Here is a 19,887-nt window from a genome sequence, read left to right as displayed (position 1 = left end):
AAGCTAATTGCTCACATTTGTCCAATATTTGATGACTTTAGTTTACAGTTCCACAATCAAAATGTAAGATACATTGGGCCAACACATATTTAAAATGCCACAAAACCTATTCATTCTAAGGTTTGGTAGAGTATGGACAAGACAAAAATAAATGCTCTTTCAACGATATGGAACGAATATTGCGATAGTTGTTGAGCGGTCAAAATAACTTCTTGATATTCTTAGGGTAAGATTGCATAGTTTTCAAACCCCCTCCTCACCTTGCACATGCGAGAGTGTCATGCACCAAATATGACCTTTTCAGTGTGGTGCCTACACCCACACTCGGTGCAGGCCCATGTGTTTTCAGAGGAAACACCTCTCCACCCTCGCCCAAAAAAAAAAAAAAAAAAAAAAAAGTGATCCTCTAACCTAATCATACGTGAAGCGTAAACGTACAGGCAGGTGATTTGGTTCTACCTCTGAAAACTGGATTGGACACTTCAGCTTCTTCCCTCCTCCAAAACGAAGAGGAAGCTGTCCTGGTTTTCCTCTGGGACGCCCAAAGGCTTTTCTTCCCTTCGCAACCTACCAGTTGCCAGTGCTTCAGATCCAGCGTTAATCTTTGGTTCCTTCTCTGATGACTAATTCTGATATTTCTTGTTTTAGTGGATGGAGATTACCTACGCTGGCCTTGTTTCTTCTTCTTTGTTTCGTTGATCTTGTTGTCGCTGATTCGAATCGAAATCACAGTCTCGAATGGCAGACTCTCACCCAGAGAAACTTTTCATCTCAGATCCGACTTCATCCACACATTCTGCTCATTGTCACCGTTCCTTGTAAGAATTCCTTTCCTAATGATGTTTTTCTTTATAGTTTCCTTGTTGATTCTTTTAGCCTAGATATTATTGTTAGATTTTTGGAAATATTTGTTTGTCTATACGGGAAAGTTTAGAAAGTTGAGTTCTGCCATTGGTCGCGCGAAGAGGAAAATTTTAATTGTTTCGGGGGAATTTTTCTTTTTTTGGGGGGTTGGTTTCTTTATCATTCGGTATTTGGAGTTGTTGGAATTTTGTAATGATTGGGATTGTAATGGAAGAACTTGAGAAATGGAACTGTCACTCTAGATTTAGGTCTGTGTTGCCATACCCGATTTTCTACTGACATGATTGATGGCTTAGCTAAAATTCCAGTTGAATTTAAAATTAAGGTCTACAGTCTATAATTCCACTATATAGCTCTTAGATGCCAAGGAGTTGGGGTTGGGTCTTGAAAGGTTCAGATGGCAAAGATTGAGTTGCTTTCAATGTGAAGTTTTCTGGGCCCAGTAAGTTGAGCTAAATGGAATCTAGGATGATCGATAGGTGGTCAGATTTGTTTGTTGAAGTGTTTGAGATTGTCAGAGCAGCTTCAAATGGAGTTGTCCTTAATTATACTTGATTAGGTCTCCAGCAACTGTGATACCAGACGCTGAGAAAGAAGCTCTTTAAGTCTTAGAAGAAAAATAAGTTCTGTTAGTTTTACTCCACGAATGTTGGGGAGGTGCCATCGGACCTAAGTCTCCAATTGCCTCCAATGTAAGGCTTTGTAATATTCTGAAGTTGAGACAACATTTTTGTGGATAAAATGGTCTTTAATCAGTACTGCATATATACTCTAGAGAAGGGGACTCTGGATTCTTTGCACACCTCTCATCCTGATTGCTTGGGAGAGAATCTTTGGTAGCTTTTAGCTATTTAGCAGGGTTTAAGATTCATTGTGGATTTCAATGTTTTGACCTTTGATCCTGTTTTTGTAATGAATGCAACTGATGTAGGACATCTGATTTCTTGCTTCACAACTAGGTGCGCAAAGGCCTAGCTTGACTTCGGTTGATTAGGGATGTTTGTTGGGTGATTGTTGAAGTTCACTGTTTGTTGAGGATTATTGAGGGCTTTTTTCTTTCTCTTTTTTTCTTATAATTTCTAATCTTAAAAGTGATTTATTGGAATTTCATGATAGGTTTCCAAGAAAATCAATGCAGGTTATCAGAATTTCAAGAAAGGGAGTGGTTTTCTGGTTGGGCCACCCAGTCAGGGTGGAGGCATGTTTTTCTAATGCGGTCACAGTAAACCCTAACCCTAGCTTAGATTTGAGGTTTAAAGACGATTCTGAAATAGGGTCAAAGTAGGCCCAAATTTTTGTACTTAATGAGAGGAAATAAGAGGCGGAATTGTATGGTTACTTATAGAACTAGCAGTAGCAGAACTCCTCGAAATTTCAGGAAAATAGAATTCTTGGGTTATGGATTTGGTATTTCAGAAAACGGGGAACCAATGAGACTGAAATCCTAGCCAGAGTAGATTGTCAGGTCCAAGGAACTTTGCAGTTCTATCAATGCTGTATTCTCAGTCCTTTCAAAGGAACGGTGTGTCTCAGATAAGTTTTGGCCTGAATGAACAGTCTAGAGTATATAAGTAAATAACATTAGTAGCAATAACAGATTAAATAATGCAGATCTAGGGCTGATTAAACCCTAGTTCAGCAATCAGAGAAAGTAGGTTACTGGTTGCATAGGCTATAGAAGTTGGAAAGGGATGAGAACTTTACAAAAAGGTGAGACTCAATTAAGTAATCGGAGATAAGAAGCAGAAAGTGTGAATGCGGGATGATGTTTGGATACCGCAAAGTGACAATTTTAGATATCTGGAGTCAACCGTAGATAAAGAAGGTGACATAGAGAATGATGTTTCATAGAGAATCAAAGTGGGATGGATGAGGTGGACAGGTTCGACCGGAGTTCTATGTGATCAACGGATTCTTTTAAAGCTTAAAGGGAAGTTCTATAAAACTGTTGTACGACTGACTATGATGTATGGGGCAGAGTGTTGGGTTGTTAAGAAGTGTCAGATAGAGAAATTGTATAGCAGAGATGAAGATGTTGCGATGGATGTGCAGAAAAACTAAAAAGGATAAAGTAAGGAATGAACATATTAGAGCTGATTTGGGAGTGGCCCTGATTAATGAGAAGTTCCAAGAAAATTGTTTGAGGTGGTATGGTCATGTTCAACGGAGGCCTGAGGACACCCCAGTAAAGAGGAGTGAAAATGATAACAATTGAAGTAGCTAAAAAATCTAGGGGCATGCCTAAAATACCCATAGGAGAAGTTGTGAGGAATGACATGCATAGTCTAGGTCTTGTCCCAAGTATGACTTTGGATTGAGGCTATTGGAGGGCAAGGATCCATATAGCTGACACCATTTCGTTGAGTTTCTCTTATCTTTTTGGGCAATGCCTCTTTACTCTTACTTTCATCTCTCTGTCATTTCTCTTTGTCATTTCCTATTTTCTTATTTTCTCCATTTTTCCCTACTTTGTTTTGCAACGGATCCTTGTAGCCGACCCTGTTAAGTTGGGATAAGGCTGAGATTGTTGTTGTTGTAGATAAGAATCAGAATGGAATAAAAATCTGGATTAAGGAACTGTTTTGAATTTAAGGAGTATAAATCAGAATTAAATAACAGTCCCGAACATAATTCAAACTTAAGAATAAAAAAAGACTAAAATTGAACCAGAATACGAGCTAACAGAGAAAATCAATAACTTTATGGCCAGTGGTCTGATTAGCCCAAAGTCAGATCGAGTTCTCCTGGGTTCCAAACCTTTCAACTGTAAAAATTCCACTGAAATTAGACAACACTAGCAGGGTGCGAGAGGCTTAGCTGAGGATTTAAGCTAAAACAGGGCAGGGCATGTAAACAATACTATTTACGATCTTGTTTGACCAACTATGATGGTTCCCTTCAGAATGCTCTTGTAATGTTTGGCCCGGCCATTCTCATTTTGTGTATTTGTTACATGGCCTTGCTCGTATTCTGTTCCATACCATTGTGTTTGTTCTGCAACTTGATCTACAATCATTATGGATTTCAATATTTCATTATTTGTCAAAAATAATCTTGATTCAATTCTGAGAACTTTGGTCTTTGATATGTAGGGTCCGGTGAGTCACGATCCCTTATGAAGGAGTTGGTCAATCTGTCTGCTTATAAAAAAGGGAGAGTTAATCTTCCAAAGCTAAGGGTTATATATAGAAATACTGACAAGATGCTTGCAGACATCCTTGGTGCTACCAAGGAAGTAACAGTATTCTACTATCACTACTCTGTGTCATATAAGTATCAAGGGAGACTTAGAGCAGATAATATATTATCTTCCTTTGATCATCTTGTCTCTCTTCAACCTGAAGATCTTCCGTTGAAAACCTTAAACACTGAAGAGGACCTAAAAGCATTCTTGGGGTCAACAGACAAGTCTGTACTTCTGCTGGAATTTTGTGGATGGAGTGCCAAATTGTTGGCCGCAGGAGCCAATGGTAATGCAAGTTCTTTCCATGTACACGATGCAACAGAAGATGGTACGTAGCTGCGGTCAGCACTGTTTCTTATTTTGATTAGTGCATCTTTACCTCCATTTCCTTGATATTATCCTGCATCATGATTATTTATTGTTAATAGCAGTTTCTAGGATTCTCATTATTAATAAGAATCAAAGTCCATGGGTTGCTACGGAAATAACTTTCATGTCTCTGTTTGCTTTTGTATTTGGCCCTGGAATTCTCCCAAGCTTTTGTTTGTTTTTTTGCTCTTTAATTGTCATAGTATTTCTCTGGGTGTGTGATTCAAATAGAACACATAGAGCTGTTCTTCAAGTTCTCTTACATCAACATACTAAATAAATAAGTACTAGGGCTTTGTAAGTCCACATTACAATAATTGTGAAACCTGGTAAAATGTAGACGCGGCATATAATTTCAATAAGCATTGTTTCTTATTTTTATTAATGCATTTGTCCCTCCACTTGATATTATCCTGTATTAGCATTACTCATCATTATAGACTTATAGTAGTTGCTAGGATTCTCATTATGAGTAAGAATTGATGTCCATTGCTAGCAAAGGAAATAACTTATCAATGCACGTCTCTGTTTGTATGTGCCTGAGGAGTTTTCCCAAGCTTTTGTTTGGTTTCTTGCTTTCTAATTGCCATAATGTCTTCCTGATGTGTGACAAATAGAATGCATAGAGCAGTTTTTCAAGTCCTCTGACTGCAATATGACTATAGATACATATTAAAAAGAGATGGTAAGCTGTAGATATATATATATATATATATATATATTTTTTGGGTGAATAAATATTTAATTACCAAAGGGAAGAATATACAAAAGGGGTGGGGGAGCCACAAGAAGCAGAACCAAAGGGAGGAAAAACACAATGGCCACAAGGAGCCTAAGCTAAAAAAGAGGGGGCTACATGAAGTTGGGGGGTGGGAGGGATGATGCTACGGGGGAGGCCCTAAAAAGGCATTGATATGCCTATTCCTCGCAGAGTTTCTGACAGGACGATGGTGAAGGCAGCCAACTTTGGTGCTAACATCAAAGTAGATGGCTTTCCAAGTCTTATCATCGGATCGGGAATTGGAAGTCCATGTACGAAGATTACGCTCCATCCAAATATGAGAGATTGCGGCTCCAAAATGTAAACTGTAGATATTACTTTACTTTTAGTGCTAGGTTGTAGGTTAACAATGGAAAGAAACGGAAGAATAAGAATATTAGGATTATATTGTTGGAATACATAATATGGTGTAGATGTGTAACATGCTTGTGGCAGTGATAAAGGTGAATGATTTTGTTTCATTGAAGTTTCGTAAATATCTCAAGGCATAATGAATGTTGACCTCCATATAAATGATCTTAAATGGTAAATGTTTTCTTATTTTCAGAAATGGATTCTTGTTGTTTGTGAGGAACAAGTGTGCATATAACATGAGTTGCTTTTCATTACATGCTACATGGCTTCCTGACAAGATCTTTGTATTGCAGGGGTTATTTTTGGGGCAGAGTTGCATGGAGAAACTAATAAAACACTTCCATCCGAGGGGAAGATAAATGAGAAGGTGGCTGGTAGTTTTTAAATAAACATCAAATGAGCCTGATTTTGGAACAATAGATAGAAGGCTATGCATCAGGTAATGGAAATCCTGATTCCAAGTTTCTTTGACTCAAAAACAGGGGATGAGAAATGAAAAGCTTACTTGTGAGGTCAAAAATGAGCTTAATGGAATACCTTGGCTGGAGAGATTTTCCTTGGCAAATGACAGTGCGCCTCATTCTGAATTCATGACATCTGATGTTGGTGTCTCCTGTACATTTGATGAGTTTCAACTGTTTGACTCGTTCTTCTCAAAGTTCACAACAACAGCAAGAGAGTTCTTTCTTCCTCCTGAAAGGCGGAGGTTTGGTCTGGTTTCTGATCGAGCACTGCTGTCATCTCTGCGTGTTGGTGATTCTGATTCATATTCATGGTTGGTAATGCTTCACTATGCGGGATGTCCCAATTGTTCAGAGATACTTGAAAGGGGAGAGGACATCCAAAGTGTTCTGCAGATGCACCACTCTCCTGTTATTGAGGTATGTGTCTCTATCATCTCTTGAGATTTAGTCGGCTTCTGTTCAGAAAACAAGGAATTTCAAGATTTGTTTTTGGAAGTTAGGTACTAAACTACTAATATGTGGTATTTAAGGACCCCTAAGACAGTTGTGACTGAACATTGTAATAATTTACCCAAAATGGACAGCCGTACATGGCTACAAAATAATGAAATAATCCTCAGTAAAAATCATCTGATACCAAAACATTTTATGACATCCTTTGAACCGTACAAAGGAAACCATTAGTTTTCAAGGTCCAAAGGCGAGGCAAGGAGCTGGACAGGAGCCTAGGGGCTTAGGCACCGTCTAGATGAGGCCTCATTGGTCAAGGCAGTGCATAGACATCGTTTAATTTGGGAACTTTCTGGTTACCTTACAAAAAACTCAGCCTTATCCCAACTATTAAATGGGGTCAGCTACATGGATCCGTAAAAGCGTAAAATAGTAATAGAAGTAAAAAGAAAGAGACATAGCAACACCTCAGAAACATTCCACCTAAAAGGGGTCAGCTACACGGATCTTTGCCTTCCAAACAACTCTATTTGAGGTCATACTAGAGTATTGTCAAAACTCAAGACCTAAACTTTGCTTGTCTTTTCGTACCACTCCTATAGTCATTTTAGGTCTGCCCTTAGCTCTTTTAGCTCATTCCATTTTAATTTGATCACTCTTCCTTATTGGTGCATCCATGGGTCTTCGTTGAACATGGCCATACCACCTTAGATGGCTTTCATGGAGCTTGTCCTGGATTGGGGCAACTCCCAAATCAGTTTTGATACAATCATTCCTTATTCTATCTCTCCTAGTTTTGCCGCACATCCATCTCAACATCCTCATCTCTACCACAGCTAGTTTATCTATATTACTCTTTATGACTACCTAACATTCTTCCTCATATATCATAGCTGATCTTACCTTTGTCCAGTAGAATTTTCCTTCAAGCTTTACAGGAATACGTGTCACACAACACTCTAGATGTACCTCTCCACTTCATCCATCCTAATTTAATTTTGTGGGAAACATCATCTTCTATATCACCCTCCTTGTTTATGGTTGACCCCAAATATCTAAAGCAATCACTTTGTGATATCTGTCGCTCCTCAAGTTTCACCACTTTGTTATCCATCCTAGTTTGACTAAAATTATGCACTATATATTCCATCTTCATTCTACTTATTTTAAAACCTCTTTATTCCAAGGTTGATCTCCATAACTCCAGCTAATGATTAATCCTTGTTACTGTCTCATCCACCAAAACAATATCATCAGTAAGTAACATACACCATGGGACTTCATCTTGGATGTGCCTGGTTAAATCATCTATGATAAGCACAAACAAACAAGGGATTAAAGTTGATCCTTGATGTAACCCAATTGTAATTGGGGATTCACTACTTTGACCTCCTACTTTCCTTATACTAGTCACCACACCCTTTAATTATATCCATGATAAGTGCAAACAAATATGTCTTTAAAATCCAAACTACAATCCTCTCTTCTTCCACTCAATTCATCCACCTCTCTATTTTCGATCCATCGAATGGAATCCCACTCTTCTTCACTACTATCTATGGGCTCAACCGTGCCCTTGATCGCTCCCCCCTGGAATGACCTTCGCCTCCTGGGCAATCAAGTTGGCTCCCACCCATTGGGGCTGGGGAGGTGACTTTAATGTGGTCCGCCACTCCCACGAGAAATGTGGGTCGATGCCTTCAATTCCTGCATTGAGGACTGTAGCCTAGATGACCTCTGTTGGTCTGGTATCAAGCTCTGCTGGCACAACACGCGTTCTGGCCCCAGCTGTATTACTTGCAAGTTGGATCGTGTCCTTGTCAATGAGGCATGGCACTCCTTTCCTTCCTCCCATGCCATCTTTGACCTCCCTAGCATCTCCGATCACAGCCCCATCTCCCTCATCCACCCTCTTGTCTCCTTTGGCCCCAAGCCATTCAAGTTCTTCGATATGTGGTCTCTCCACTCGGGCTTCCTCCTTATCGTTCAATCTTCTTGGAGAAAACCGGTCTGCACTTCCTCTCCCCTCATCTCCTTTGCCCTTGGGCTAAAAAATGTGAAGGCGATCCCAAAATCTAGAACCACTCCACCTTTGGAATCATTAATGCTCGAGTGTCCGCTTGTAGGAGCCGTCTTGCTTCAATCTAGTCCTGCCTTTAAGCTGATCTTCTTAACTTTGCCCTTGCTGAGGAAGAGAAAGTGACCTCCCTTGACCTCGCTTCCCTTTTTGCCCAGGAAGAGAGTTTTCTTAAGCATAAATCTCACATTAAATGGCTTGAGCTTAGGGACTCTAACTCATCATACTTCCATAAATTCCTCAAATCCAGATCCAACTCTAATTCCATTCTTCAGCTTCAGGCCAGAGATGGTTTCACTCTCAGATCTCCTGATGCAATCAAGGCTGAAGCCGTGTCCTTCTTCTCTGGCATCTTCTGCCCCTTCCTCCTCCCCTGCTCTTCCCACCCCCTCCTCAACAAATTCATCCCCTCCTATCTAAGGTTCGAAATCTCGTCTTGTTTTGGTAGTTCTCGGCGAGTTAGGGAATTTTTTTTTTTACTCGGTTGACTGTTTCGGTGGTCAAACGGCCATACTATGACCTGAAACTTGGTGGGTAGCTTGTTTTAAGGTAATAAACATGCTTAGAACTTAAATTTGCAAAAATATTAGAACACGACAGTGTTTTAGAGTTGCACCTTTGTTTGACAGCAACCGTCGAACTGTTCTGGAGATTTTACCTGCTTCATTACTAGAACAAGATATAATATGATAGTAAGACAAATAAATAATGCATCTAAACCATGATCAAAATGTACATCAATATTAATTAACTAATATTTAGAGTACTAGAGTAATATACCATGTAACTCCTTAACTCCCAAGTCCCAACTAAAGTCATCCACTGAGCGTCTTACTTTTAAATCTCCAATAGAGTCGTAGATCATCCAATGGTGAGTGACATATATATAATTGAGTTCCATCAAAGCTTTATTGACTATAAAAAAAATACATTTTATTTTCATGGAAAATGTATTTTTTAAACCAGAAAAATAAAAAAAATTGTTATGAACCAAATTTTTTTTTTTGACTTAGTGAGGTCATAGATCGGCCTCTAATGTCTAACATATAAAAAATCTAGCCTTATCCAACATGTATTTATGTTACTGTTTAAAAAAAAATGGTATTGGGGAAAGTGGTTTACCTTTCCAGAGCTTGAAATGTGTAGATCTTCAACTTGGAGTGATCTTCAAGGCAATAAATGTGATGATGTGGCAAATTAGTTAAGTGATTTTGTGTTCAAATGCGAAGAGGAGCCGAAATTTCACCAAGACAGCTGAAATTTCGCTAACACAGCCGAGTTGGAGTCGAAAATTCGGCTCCCCCTCACGAGATATTGTATTTATAAGCCTTGATTGGTATCATTTCGGTATCTTGACCAAGATGGTGCCAAAATTTCAGCCGAGATACCGAAATTTCAACCGAGATGATACCATTTTTGTAATTCGTAGCACATCTCGACTCAGTGAAAAAAAAAAGCACGAAATTTCCGAGATCTCGGCGAGATTTTGAACCATGCTCCTATCTAATAATCTCCCTCCAATCCATTGCCTCTGACCAGGAAATTCATTCCGCCATTCACACCCACAAGCCTAACGAAGCCCCCGACCTTGATGGCTTCAACATGAGATTTTTCTCCTCTTGCTGGGATATCATTGGCGAAGACCTCTTCATAGCCATCAAAAGCTTCTTCTTCAGCCCATCTCAAATCAATTCCATAAACCACACTTTCCTCTGCCTCATCCCTAAGATCGAAGGTGTTTCTTCCATAATTGATTTTAGACCTATCTCCCTCTGTAATCTGCTCTACAAATTCATTGCTAAAATCCTGGACAACCGTATCCAGACTGTCATTGACTCTCTAGTCAGTGCCAATTAATTCGCCTTCATTGCGGGTAGGAGTATCTCTGACAACAGAAATCCTTTGTCATGAGCTCGTCAAGGGCTTCAATAGGAAGTCCCACTCCCCTTTGGCTCTTCTCAAAATCGACATCCACAAGGCCCTTTGACACTATCAGATGGGGCTTCATCTCCCAAGTGCTCCTGGCCATGTCTTTTCCTCCCTTATTTGTCCACTGCATTCATTGCTGCATCTCCTCTCCTAAGTTTTCAGTCCTTGTCAATGGATTCCCTACTGGGTATTTGATCTCCACCATCATCATAATCATCACCATCATCATCGCGACCCTGACTGAGTTAGGGAAGGTGTGTGCTGTTCGAGGAATGCGACTACTCTTTGCCATCATCTCTGCTAGGGTGGGATTCAAATAGACGACGGGTCTGTGAGATTGTGAGTGAATTTCATCAATTATATTTCAAAAATAAAAAAACCAGTAAATTTTTTCAACTTTGTCACGCTGTAGATCGGCCAACATGAAGTCTATCCAACACATATTACCCCTATTTATTCATAAATTTATTACGGGAAGATCATATTCTTAAAACAGAAAATTCAAAAAGAATATTTTAACAACCTCAAAAATAATCCAAGTCCATGAAGTCGTAGATCGGACCATTCTATCTGAACAAACTCCAAAATCCAAACTCAGTTCATCTTCAATTTGTGTCCAATGCGTTAGTTATAGACAAATATTTAAAGAGAAAGCAAAACTACCTACTTATACTTTAAAAAGGAAACAAACTCAAAAGGAAACAGGGTTCAAAAGGAAAGAAATTCTAAACAGATTCTACTCCTATGCATCCTACCAGTTTGAAATGAAAGACTTAAAATAAAAGATTACATAATATTATCTTAAGTAAATAAAACTTCCTAAAATCCTACTAGGCTCCAAAAACTCAAATATGGACCCAGTTCACCTCTGGCTGGATACCTAGATGGATTTGGATTGGTCCACGGTTGTGCACCTACATCACGAGATTAAGAACAATGCTTGGTAAATGGTAACCAAGGCAACCCCTAGGGCGAGGCCTTGGTGATCATGGTGAGGATTAAGTTATACAGTACTTGGTGAGTGCAGGTCTTTTGCCATTTCTAAATGTCTTTGTGGCCTAGGCAAGGCCTTGACAATTATGAAGAGAACTACATTGATGCAGAATTTGATTTCTGATTACGTTGGACTCTATTGGTCAGTTTTTGATATATTCAGAAAATATCAGAAATCTAGGTCACCCGACCAGAACCTTCTGCAGACCTTCTGAGCAGAGGCAAAGATATAATAGAAGTTAACCTTTGACTATCCGGTACCAGTTGCTCCGATTCCCAGTTGCCAGTGGGCAGTAGCTTTTTTCTGCTTCAAATTATGGGACGACATGTGTCTATGGAGGTATGGATGATGGTTTTTCCATCATTGAAAACATAGGCTGTAATTGTCTGGACAGCATAGGTGAGATTGGGGTTTGGGATCAACTCAGGAATCTGTCCTTTTTAGGTGTCTTGCATGGAGATTTGTTGATTTAGTGATCTGCACTGGATTAAATCAATATTTGGTGACATCCAAATGGATTATGTCATATCCTGTCTCCATCTACAGGTTAGGTAGTGGTTCTTGTTATTTGCATTTATTTTGGAAGTTAATGCTGTTAACATTCTTCACTTGGGTGGGTATAAAATGGGTCATTCATATACCTCTCAAAGTACAAGTATGCAACCTTAATACAACATATTTACATCATTATTCACAAAATTTACAGATCATGTGAAAATACAAAAACCAGAAAACCCTATTTTTTCCATTTTCTTAATTTCTCAAATTTGGAAAAAAGAAATTGTGCAATTCTCAAAAGAAATCTGGAATTCTTGGAGGATCATTAATGTAGACTAATCTAAAACCAGAAAAGTCCAGCAGAGGCTAGTTCAAACAGGAGTGCAGAACGAGGAATATAAACCAAAATGATGCAGTTGGGATATTTAGGGCTATTTTCATAATTAGACTGATTTATTTGTTTCTTTTTCAAGAGTTGTGTTGGATTCATTTCCTAATTTAGGTTGGTTTCCATTGTTCGGTTTTGATTTTCGTTTTTATAGCCATGTAACACTGCCAAAATCCAAATCTGGCCCATCCACCTGCTCTGATGAGTCTCAGCTGCCCCCTCATTCTCATTCCAAATGATATCTTGGACTATTTGGAACGTCAGAGGTGTCAATTCCTCTGCTAAACATGCCTCCATTCGCTCCCATATTAAGTCTTTCAAAGCTGTTATTTGCTGCCTCCTTGAAACCTGTGCTCTTGAAGCCAATGCCCCTCGCATCATTGCATCCATTGCTCCTTCTTGGTCATTCATTTCCAACTATGCCCACTCCCCCAATGGGCGCATTTGGATACTCTGGAACCCTCTTCTTATTCACATTTCCCACATTTCCTCTTCCTCCCAAGTCATTCATTTTTCCTTTTCCCCTCCCACGGGCTCCCCCCTTTCCTTCTCTGCTGTCTATGCTCTTAACCGGGCCCCTGACAGACTTCTTCTCTGGTCTGACCTCCTCTCCTCCCTTCCCTGTGGCATTGGAGGAGATTTCAATGTGGTTGGGGCATCCTAAGAGAAACTTGGCGGTGCCCCTATTGACATCCCCTCCACTTACTCGTTTAACGAGTGCATTGAGGATATTGGGATGGATGACCTTAGATGGTCTGGTTCCAAATTCACCTGGCATAATCGCCGTAGTGGATCTGATCGGGTGGCTTGTAAGCTTGACTGTCTCCTTGACAATGAAGCTTGGCTCACCTCCTTCCTTACCTCTCACGCCAATTTCAATCTCCCCGGCATCTCCGATCGTTCTCCCATCTCCCTCTTTGTACAGCCCCATATCTCCTTCAACTCCAAACCATTTAAATTTTTCGACATGTGATCCCTTCATGAGGGATTTCTCCCCTTAGTCAGGGATACCTGGGCCATCCCCACCACTGTCTCCTCTTCTCTCATTGCTTTTGCCAAAAAACTCAAGAATGTCAAAACGGCACTCAAACTCTGGAACTCCGCCACTTTTGGTAACATCTCTGCCCAAGTTCTTCTTGCCAAGAGAAACTTGACCTCATCCAATCTAGGCTTCAGGAGACCCCCTCATAATGTAGGAATAGATTTGAACAACCAAACTAAACTCAATCTGCAAGAACTTTTAAACCAAAGAACAACCAATAATCATCCAAAATTAGGCAGAAAACAACAGTCCAGAAGTAAGAGTCGAACAACCCTTGTAAATCAGAATTTTCAAACTAGAATCTGGAGTTTCTGAAATTAGAGATTACACCAACAAATGGACTAACCAGCAGCAAGTATAGAGTATTTAATAAGCCACAATCAGAAACAAATGCCACAGGAACAGGTAAGTCAAACCAGATCTGAAATCTGGGCAGAAACACAGTCGGCCAGAAGTGTAGAAAACCTCAGATCAGACAAACCCCTGGTCTAATGGGCCTAAGATTTGGATCGAACCTTCATTCCAGCAAGGGTAGTACTCGATTCAAATTGGAGGCCAATTAGATGGCTAAATAGTCCAGTAAGGATGATCGATGCTTAGGGAATTTTTGGAAAAATTCTCAGATCAGAAATTAAAGAAGATCAGATCACTCACTTGAGATGGCTAAAGAAGAATATTAACAATACGAAGAAGAAAAAAACACTTGAAAGGAACCTTTTGGGCTTCACATTGCAAAGAGTCAATTGGATCAAACACCAATTCCATCAGCCTTGTTCAAACACAAGATACCTCTTCATGAAGAAGACAATAGCAACAACCATTAATTTTTTTATCAAAATCATCTCTTTTTTTAGGAGCCTCTTTCTCTTTATTTATAATGCTGAAGGGGCAGGGAATTAAAAAATAGAAGGTTCCTCAAAAAAGGAAACCAAATATTCTCCTAATACAATAGTTACTAAAAACTGAAATTAGAAACTAACTGAAATTAGAAATTAGTTGAAAAAGGAAACTAACTACTAATGACTTGACTCATTTGATAACTTGATTCCTAAGAAATCAATATAACTTAAATTAAATCCAACTTAAAAAGGAAACTAATGAGAAAGAAAACAAATAAGTGAATCCCGTATGCCACCTTAGAGCCCCTCTTTTAGACCCATAAAAGTGGCCCAATATACTCCAAACCACATGGACTGAAGGCCCAACACATATACAACCCAACCCTAGGCTTATTCCTAATAAAACAAGCCTATTTTGGTTATTAATCTGCATCAATTCTTGCCATCTTGAAAAAATTCGTCCTCGAATTTTGCAGTGATGAGGTGGGAGCAACATGTCAGTAGTAGCTTTGACCATTCCCAAACAAAAGTTAGATTGCTTGTAGACTTTTGGAAGGTAGTCTTCAAGTCTTCAAGGCGTGGAGCTTTCTCTTCAAAGAACCATGATAGCATAAAGAACTTTGTATGTTCGACATCTGAATTGATACCATTAGTGAATGCCATTTGTATAGACTCATCAACATTGGTAACCTTCTCAGCAAGGATTGGAGGAACAAACTCTTCCTTTTCATCATGAATCTCAAAGACTTATTGTGGAGTGATCTCAACCACTACATCGTCGTCCACGACTTCAATATCGTCTACTCTGATTTCTTCAATATAGAACTCTTCAGTGGAATCTTCTAACTCTCGATCTTCTGTTTTTGAAACTTCAAGAACTATCTCTTCTTTTGTAACTTTGACTTCGGGTTCTTTTGGTTTAAATAGAGGTATCTTCACTTCACCTAGAGGAGTTGTGGCTCTTGGGGATGCCAAAGTATTAGGTTTAGTGGTTGGAAAAATTTTCTTGACCTCGCCAGCTTGGTTACCATACCTTCTAACTGGTTGTGCTATAAGTCCCTCTGCTCGAAGAGCCTTGTGAAAGCAATCTCTCATAGTATACACATTAGCAACACCAATTCCCTTATTAATTTCAGCTCGTAATCCTAGTCGAAACCGAGAAAGTAATTGTCTCTCATTCTCCTTAAAGCTTGTGCGAGAATAAAGTGCATCGAATTTGTTCATATACTCTGCACAGTGATATTCCCATGATGAAGAGAGTTCAATTGGTCTTGTATGTGAGCCTTAAAGTTACGTGGCAGGTACTTGTCAGATAGTTCTTGCTTCATCTCCTCCCATGTAGTAGGTTCTCTACCACGGTCTTCCAATTCACGCTTATAGGTCCTCCACCAATCACGAGCAGCCTCAACTAGCTTATCACGAGCTAGTTTAATTTTTCGTTCCCCAGATAGGTCATAGTAGTCAGAGTAGTTATCCAATGTAGCTATCCAGTCATAAAACATTTGAGGGTCATACCTACCATCATACTCCTTGAGGTCAAGCTTGACCTTCTATGAATCCCTTGAGTGTCCATGATATGTAGGTCGTTCATTGTTAAAGTAACCTTTCATATATTCTTCAAAAGTAGGTTGCACTACAAGAATCCTCTGTGGTCCTCTCAGAATAGGGTTAGGTCTCCTGTTAGCCAACTGAGCAATTGTTTCCACCTTAGGTGGTGTATGAGAAGCACGGGTATGTTGTGATTGGGTCTCTATAGCCAACAACCTTACATTCAGTTCAGTTCGCAAAGCTTGCTGTCCAGCCTTCAGTTCAGTTCTCATATTCTGTGGCATCACCATAATAGAAACTAGGGTGGGGGTGTTGTTCTTAGCCATGCTCTGATACCACTTAATATAGGTCTATATTTGAACAATCAAACTAGATCCAATCTGCAGGAACTTTTAAACCAAAGAACAACCAATAATCATTCAAAATTAGGCAGCAAACAACAGTCCAGAAGTAAGAGTCAAACAACCCTTGTAAATCAGAATTTTCAAACTAGAATCTGGAGTTTCTGCAATCAGAGATTACACCAACAAATGGACTAACCAGTAGCAGGTATAGAGTATTTAATAAGCCACAATCAGAAACAAATGCCATAGGAACAGTTAAGTCAAACAAGATCTGAAATCTGGGCAGAAACACAGTCGGCCAGAAGTGTAGAAAACATCAGATCAGACAAACCCCTGGTCTGATGGGCCTAAGATTTGGATCGAACCCTCCTTCCAGCAAGGATAGTACTCGATCCAAATTGGAGGCCAATCAGATGGCTAAATAGTCCAGTAAGGATGCTCGATGCTTAGGGAATTTCTGGAAAAATTCTCAAATCAGAAATCAAAGAAGATCAGATCACTTACCTGAGATGGCTGAAGAAGAATAGTAACAATAAGAAGAAGAAAAAAACACTTGAAAGGAACCTCTTGGGCTTCACACCGCAAAGAGTCCATTGGATCAAATGCCAATTCCATCAGCTTTGATCAAACACAAGACACCTCTTCATGAAGAAGACAATAACAACATCCATTAATTTTTTTATCAAAATCATCTATTTTTTTAGGAGCCTCCTCTTTATTTATAATGTTGAAGGGGGAGGGAATTAAAAAATAGAAGGTTCCTCAAAAAAGGAAACCAAATATTCTCCTAATACAATAGTTATTAAAAACTGAAATTAGAAACTAACTGAAATTAAAAACTAGTTGAAAACGGAAGCTAACTACTAATAACTTGACTCCTAAGAAATCAGTATAACTTAAGTTAAACCCAACTTAAAAAGGAAACTAATGAAAAAGGAAACAAATCAATGAATCCCGTATGCCACCTTAGAGCCCCATTTTTAGACCCATAAAAGTGGCCCGATACACTCCAAACTGCATGGAGTGAAGGCCCAACACATATACAACCAACCCTAGGCTTATTCCTAATAAAATAAGCCTATTTTGGTTATTAATCTGCATCACCTCAATTCTTCTCTGGCTGATGAAGAAAAGTTGGCGGCTTTGGACCTATCCTCCCACCTCGCTCAAAAAGAATCTTTTGTCCGTCAGAAATCTAGGATTAAATGGCTTGAGATCGGTGAATCCAATTTGGCCTACTTCCATCGCTCCCTTAAAGCCCAAACCAATGCCAACTTCATTCTTAAGGTCATCTCCCGCTCCGATTCGGAGCTTCTCTCCCTCAATGATATCAAAGCTGAAACTGTTTCCTACTTCGACGACCTCTTCCATCCCCCTCCCCTCCCCTCCCCTCCCCTCCCCTGCCCCCCAACATCCTTAACAAATTCATTCTTGATTACCTTATGCCATCCCTTCAAGCCATCCCCTCGGATGATGAGATCCTCTCTGCTGTCCTTCACCACAAGTCTAATAAAGCTCCTGGCCCTGACAACTTCAGCATGGGATTTTTCTCCACTTGTTGGTATATCATCCGCGATGACCTCATTTTTGCCATCCACAGCTTCTTCCTCAACCCCTCCCAAATCTCCAGCATTAACCATTCCTTCCTTTGCCTCATCCCAAAAAGGAGGGTGCCTAATGCATGTCTGACTTCAAGCTCATCTCCCTCTCTAATCTTCTTTACAAATTTATTGCCAAGATTCTTGCCAATCGGATCCAAAGGGTCATTGACTCCCTTGTTAGTCCAAATCAATCCGCCTTCATTGCTGGAAGAAGCATATCTGACAACATCATCCTTTTCCATGAGATCGTCAGAGGCTTCAATCGTAAATCCCACTCTTATGCTGTCCTTCTGAAGATAGACATTCACAAGGCATTTGATTCTATCCGCTGAGATTTTATCGCCAAAGTCCCCCTTCAAATGTCTTTCCCCCATCTTTTGTTCATTGGATTCTCTCCTACATCTCTACCCCCCGCTTCTCAGTCCTCATCAATGGTAGCCTTACGGGCTACTTCTCTGCTACAGGCATTAGACAGGGATGCCCCCTCTCCTCCCTATTTTGTCTGGCCCTTGAAGTCCTCTCCCGATCCATCCAATCCTCCACTGACCACCACCTTATCTCCCCCATTCTCAAATGTAAAGCCCTTATGCTAACCCACCTGGCCTTTACTGATTATCTCATGATCTTCTTTAAAGCAGCTCCATCACCAACATTATGGCCTCGCTTCATCTTTTTGAGTCCCTCTTCAAATTGAAAACTGACCTCCTCAAATCCAACCTCTTTCTTTCGGGTGTTTTTGATGCCCGTCAAGCCCAACTCCTTGCCATCTCTGGTTTCTCCTTGGGAACCCTCCCCGTCAGATACCTTGGCCTCCCCCTTCTATCCTCTCGTCCCTCTTTCCACCACTGTTCCCCGATCGTTGATTCCATCAGGAAAAAGCTCCAACTTTGGAAAGGCAAGCTCCTCTCCTACGCTGGCTATCTTGTCCTTATCCAATCTGTCCTCCAATCCCTCTACCTTTACTGGTCGGGCATCTTTATCCTCCCAGCTTCCACTTCCATAGCCATTGACTCTCTTCTCTGTGTTTTCCTTTGGAAAGGAACTGATGCCACCAGATTCCTCCACCCCATGAGCTGGTCAAATGTCTATTGGCCAAAAGCTGAAGGAGGTTTGGGCCTTCGTAAAATCAAGGATGTCAACTCCGCTGCCATGCTTAAGCTCATTTGGAAGATTTTCTCCAATCAGCGCAATATCTGGGTCTCTTGGGTTTACTCCGTCCCCCTTAAAAATGATTCCCTTCGGACTGGCCCCTTTCCCCTGATGCTTCCTGGATCTGGCTTTGCATTCTCAATTCCAGACCCCTCGCCCTCGCTGCCATATCCTACACTATTGGCAACGGCTCCTCCACTTTGCTCGGCTTGACCCTTGGCACCCTACCAGCATCCTTCTCCCCCTAGTCTCCCCTGGAATCATCTCCTCCTCTGGCTCTACCAGATCTGCCGTAGTGGCCTCCATCCTCTCCCTTGATGGTTGGTCCCCTCTGTTTCTCCCTCCCCCTTTGGCGGATTTCTGGTCCTCCCTCCCCCCCATATCCCTTGGCCATAGAGGATTAGAGGATAATGTTAATTGGGTGCCCTCCTCCTCGGGCTTATTCACATCTGCCTTTGCTTGGAACTTTATCCGCTCCAAAAACTCTTTTATTCCTTGGCGAAATGTCATCTGGTTTAAAGGGCACATCCCTCGCTATAGCTTCACCACCTGGCGAGCCCTCTTCTACTGCCTCCCCACGCAATCTTTCCTCAATTACCACCACATTCAGGTCCCTACCTCTTGCTGTTTGTGCTGGAATGGTATTGAAGATTTCGACCATCTTTTCTTCTTCTGCCCCTTCTCTGCTTCCATCTGGAAGAAGGTCCTCCGCTCATGCTGGCCCTCCACCCGTCCTATCCTCCCCCTTCCCTGCGAATGGATTTGGGTTGACATGATCTTTAGTGGCTACTCCATATGTGACACAGTTGGAAAGCTCGCCTTTTGCGCCACCATCAATCACCTTTGGATGGAACAAAATCTTTGTAGATGGACCCCCAACTCCCGTTTTTTCGAAGGGATTTGAAAATCCATCTACTTTGATGTTTCCTTCAAGCTTAAATCTCTCCGCCACCTCCCGGTGATTGACACCCTAATGAATAGGCTTACTGTTGTCTCCTGGGGTCTCCCTACC

The 19,887-nt window shown here is 40.6% G+C and overlaps 1 protein-coding gene across 1 annotated transcript in view; it reads left to right on the top strand.

The window, feature by feature from the left end:
- Positions 1-408: 408 nt before the first annotated feature.
- LOC122070703 overlaps positions 409-19,887 on the top strand; it is a 24,706-nt gene continuing 5,227 nt past the window's right edge. The window contains exons 1-4 of the mRNA XM_042634914.1: positions 409-818; positions 3,957-4,376; positions 5,846-5,919; positions 6,035-6,433. Of these exons, the coding sequence (XP_042490848.1) occupies positions 620-818; positions 3,957-4,376; positions 5,846-5,919; positions 6,035-6,433 (1,092 nt within the window). The 5' untranslated portion in view covers positions 409-619. The remainder of the gene's footprint in view (positions 819-3,956; positions 4,377-5,845; positions 5,920-6,034; positions 6,434-19,887) is intronic.

Source organism: Macadamia integrifolia, unplaced genomic scaffold (assembly GCF_013358625.1).
Source record: "Macadamia integrifolia cultivar HAES 741 unplaced genomic scaffold, SCU_Mint_v3 scaffold978, whole genome shotgun sequence".
In the NCBI taxonomy this organism is placed as follows: Eukaryota; Viridiplantae; Streptophyta; class Magnoliopsida; order Proteales; family Proteaceae; genus Macadamia; species Macadamia integrifolia.
Note: the sequence above shows the minus strand (reverse complement) of the source record. Positions and strands in the feature narration are given on the sequence as shown.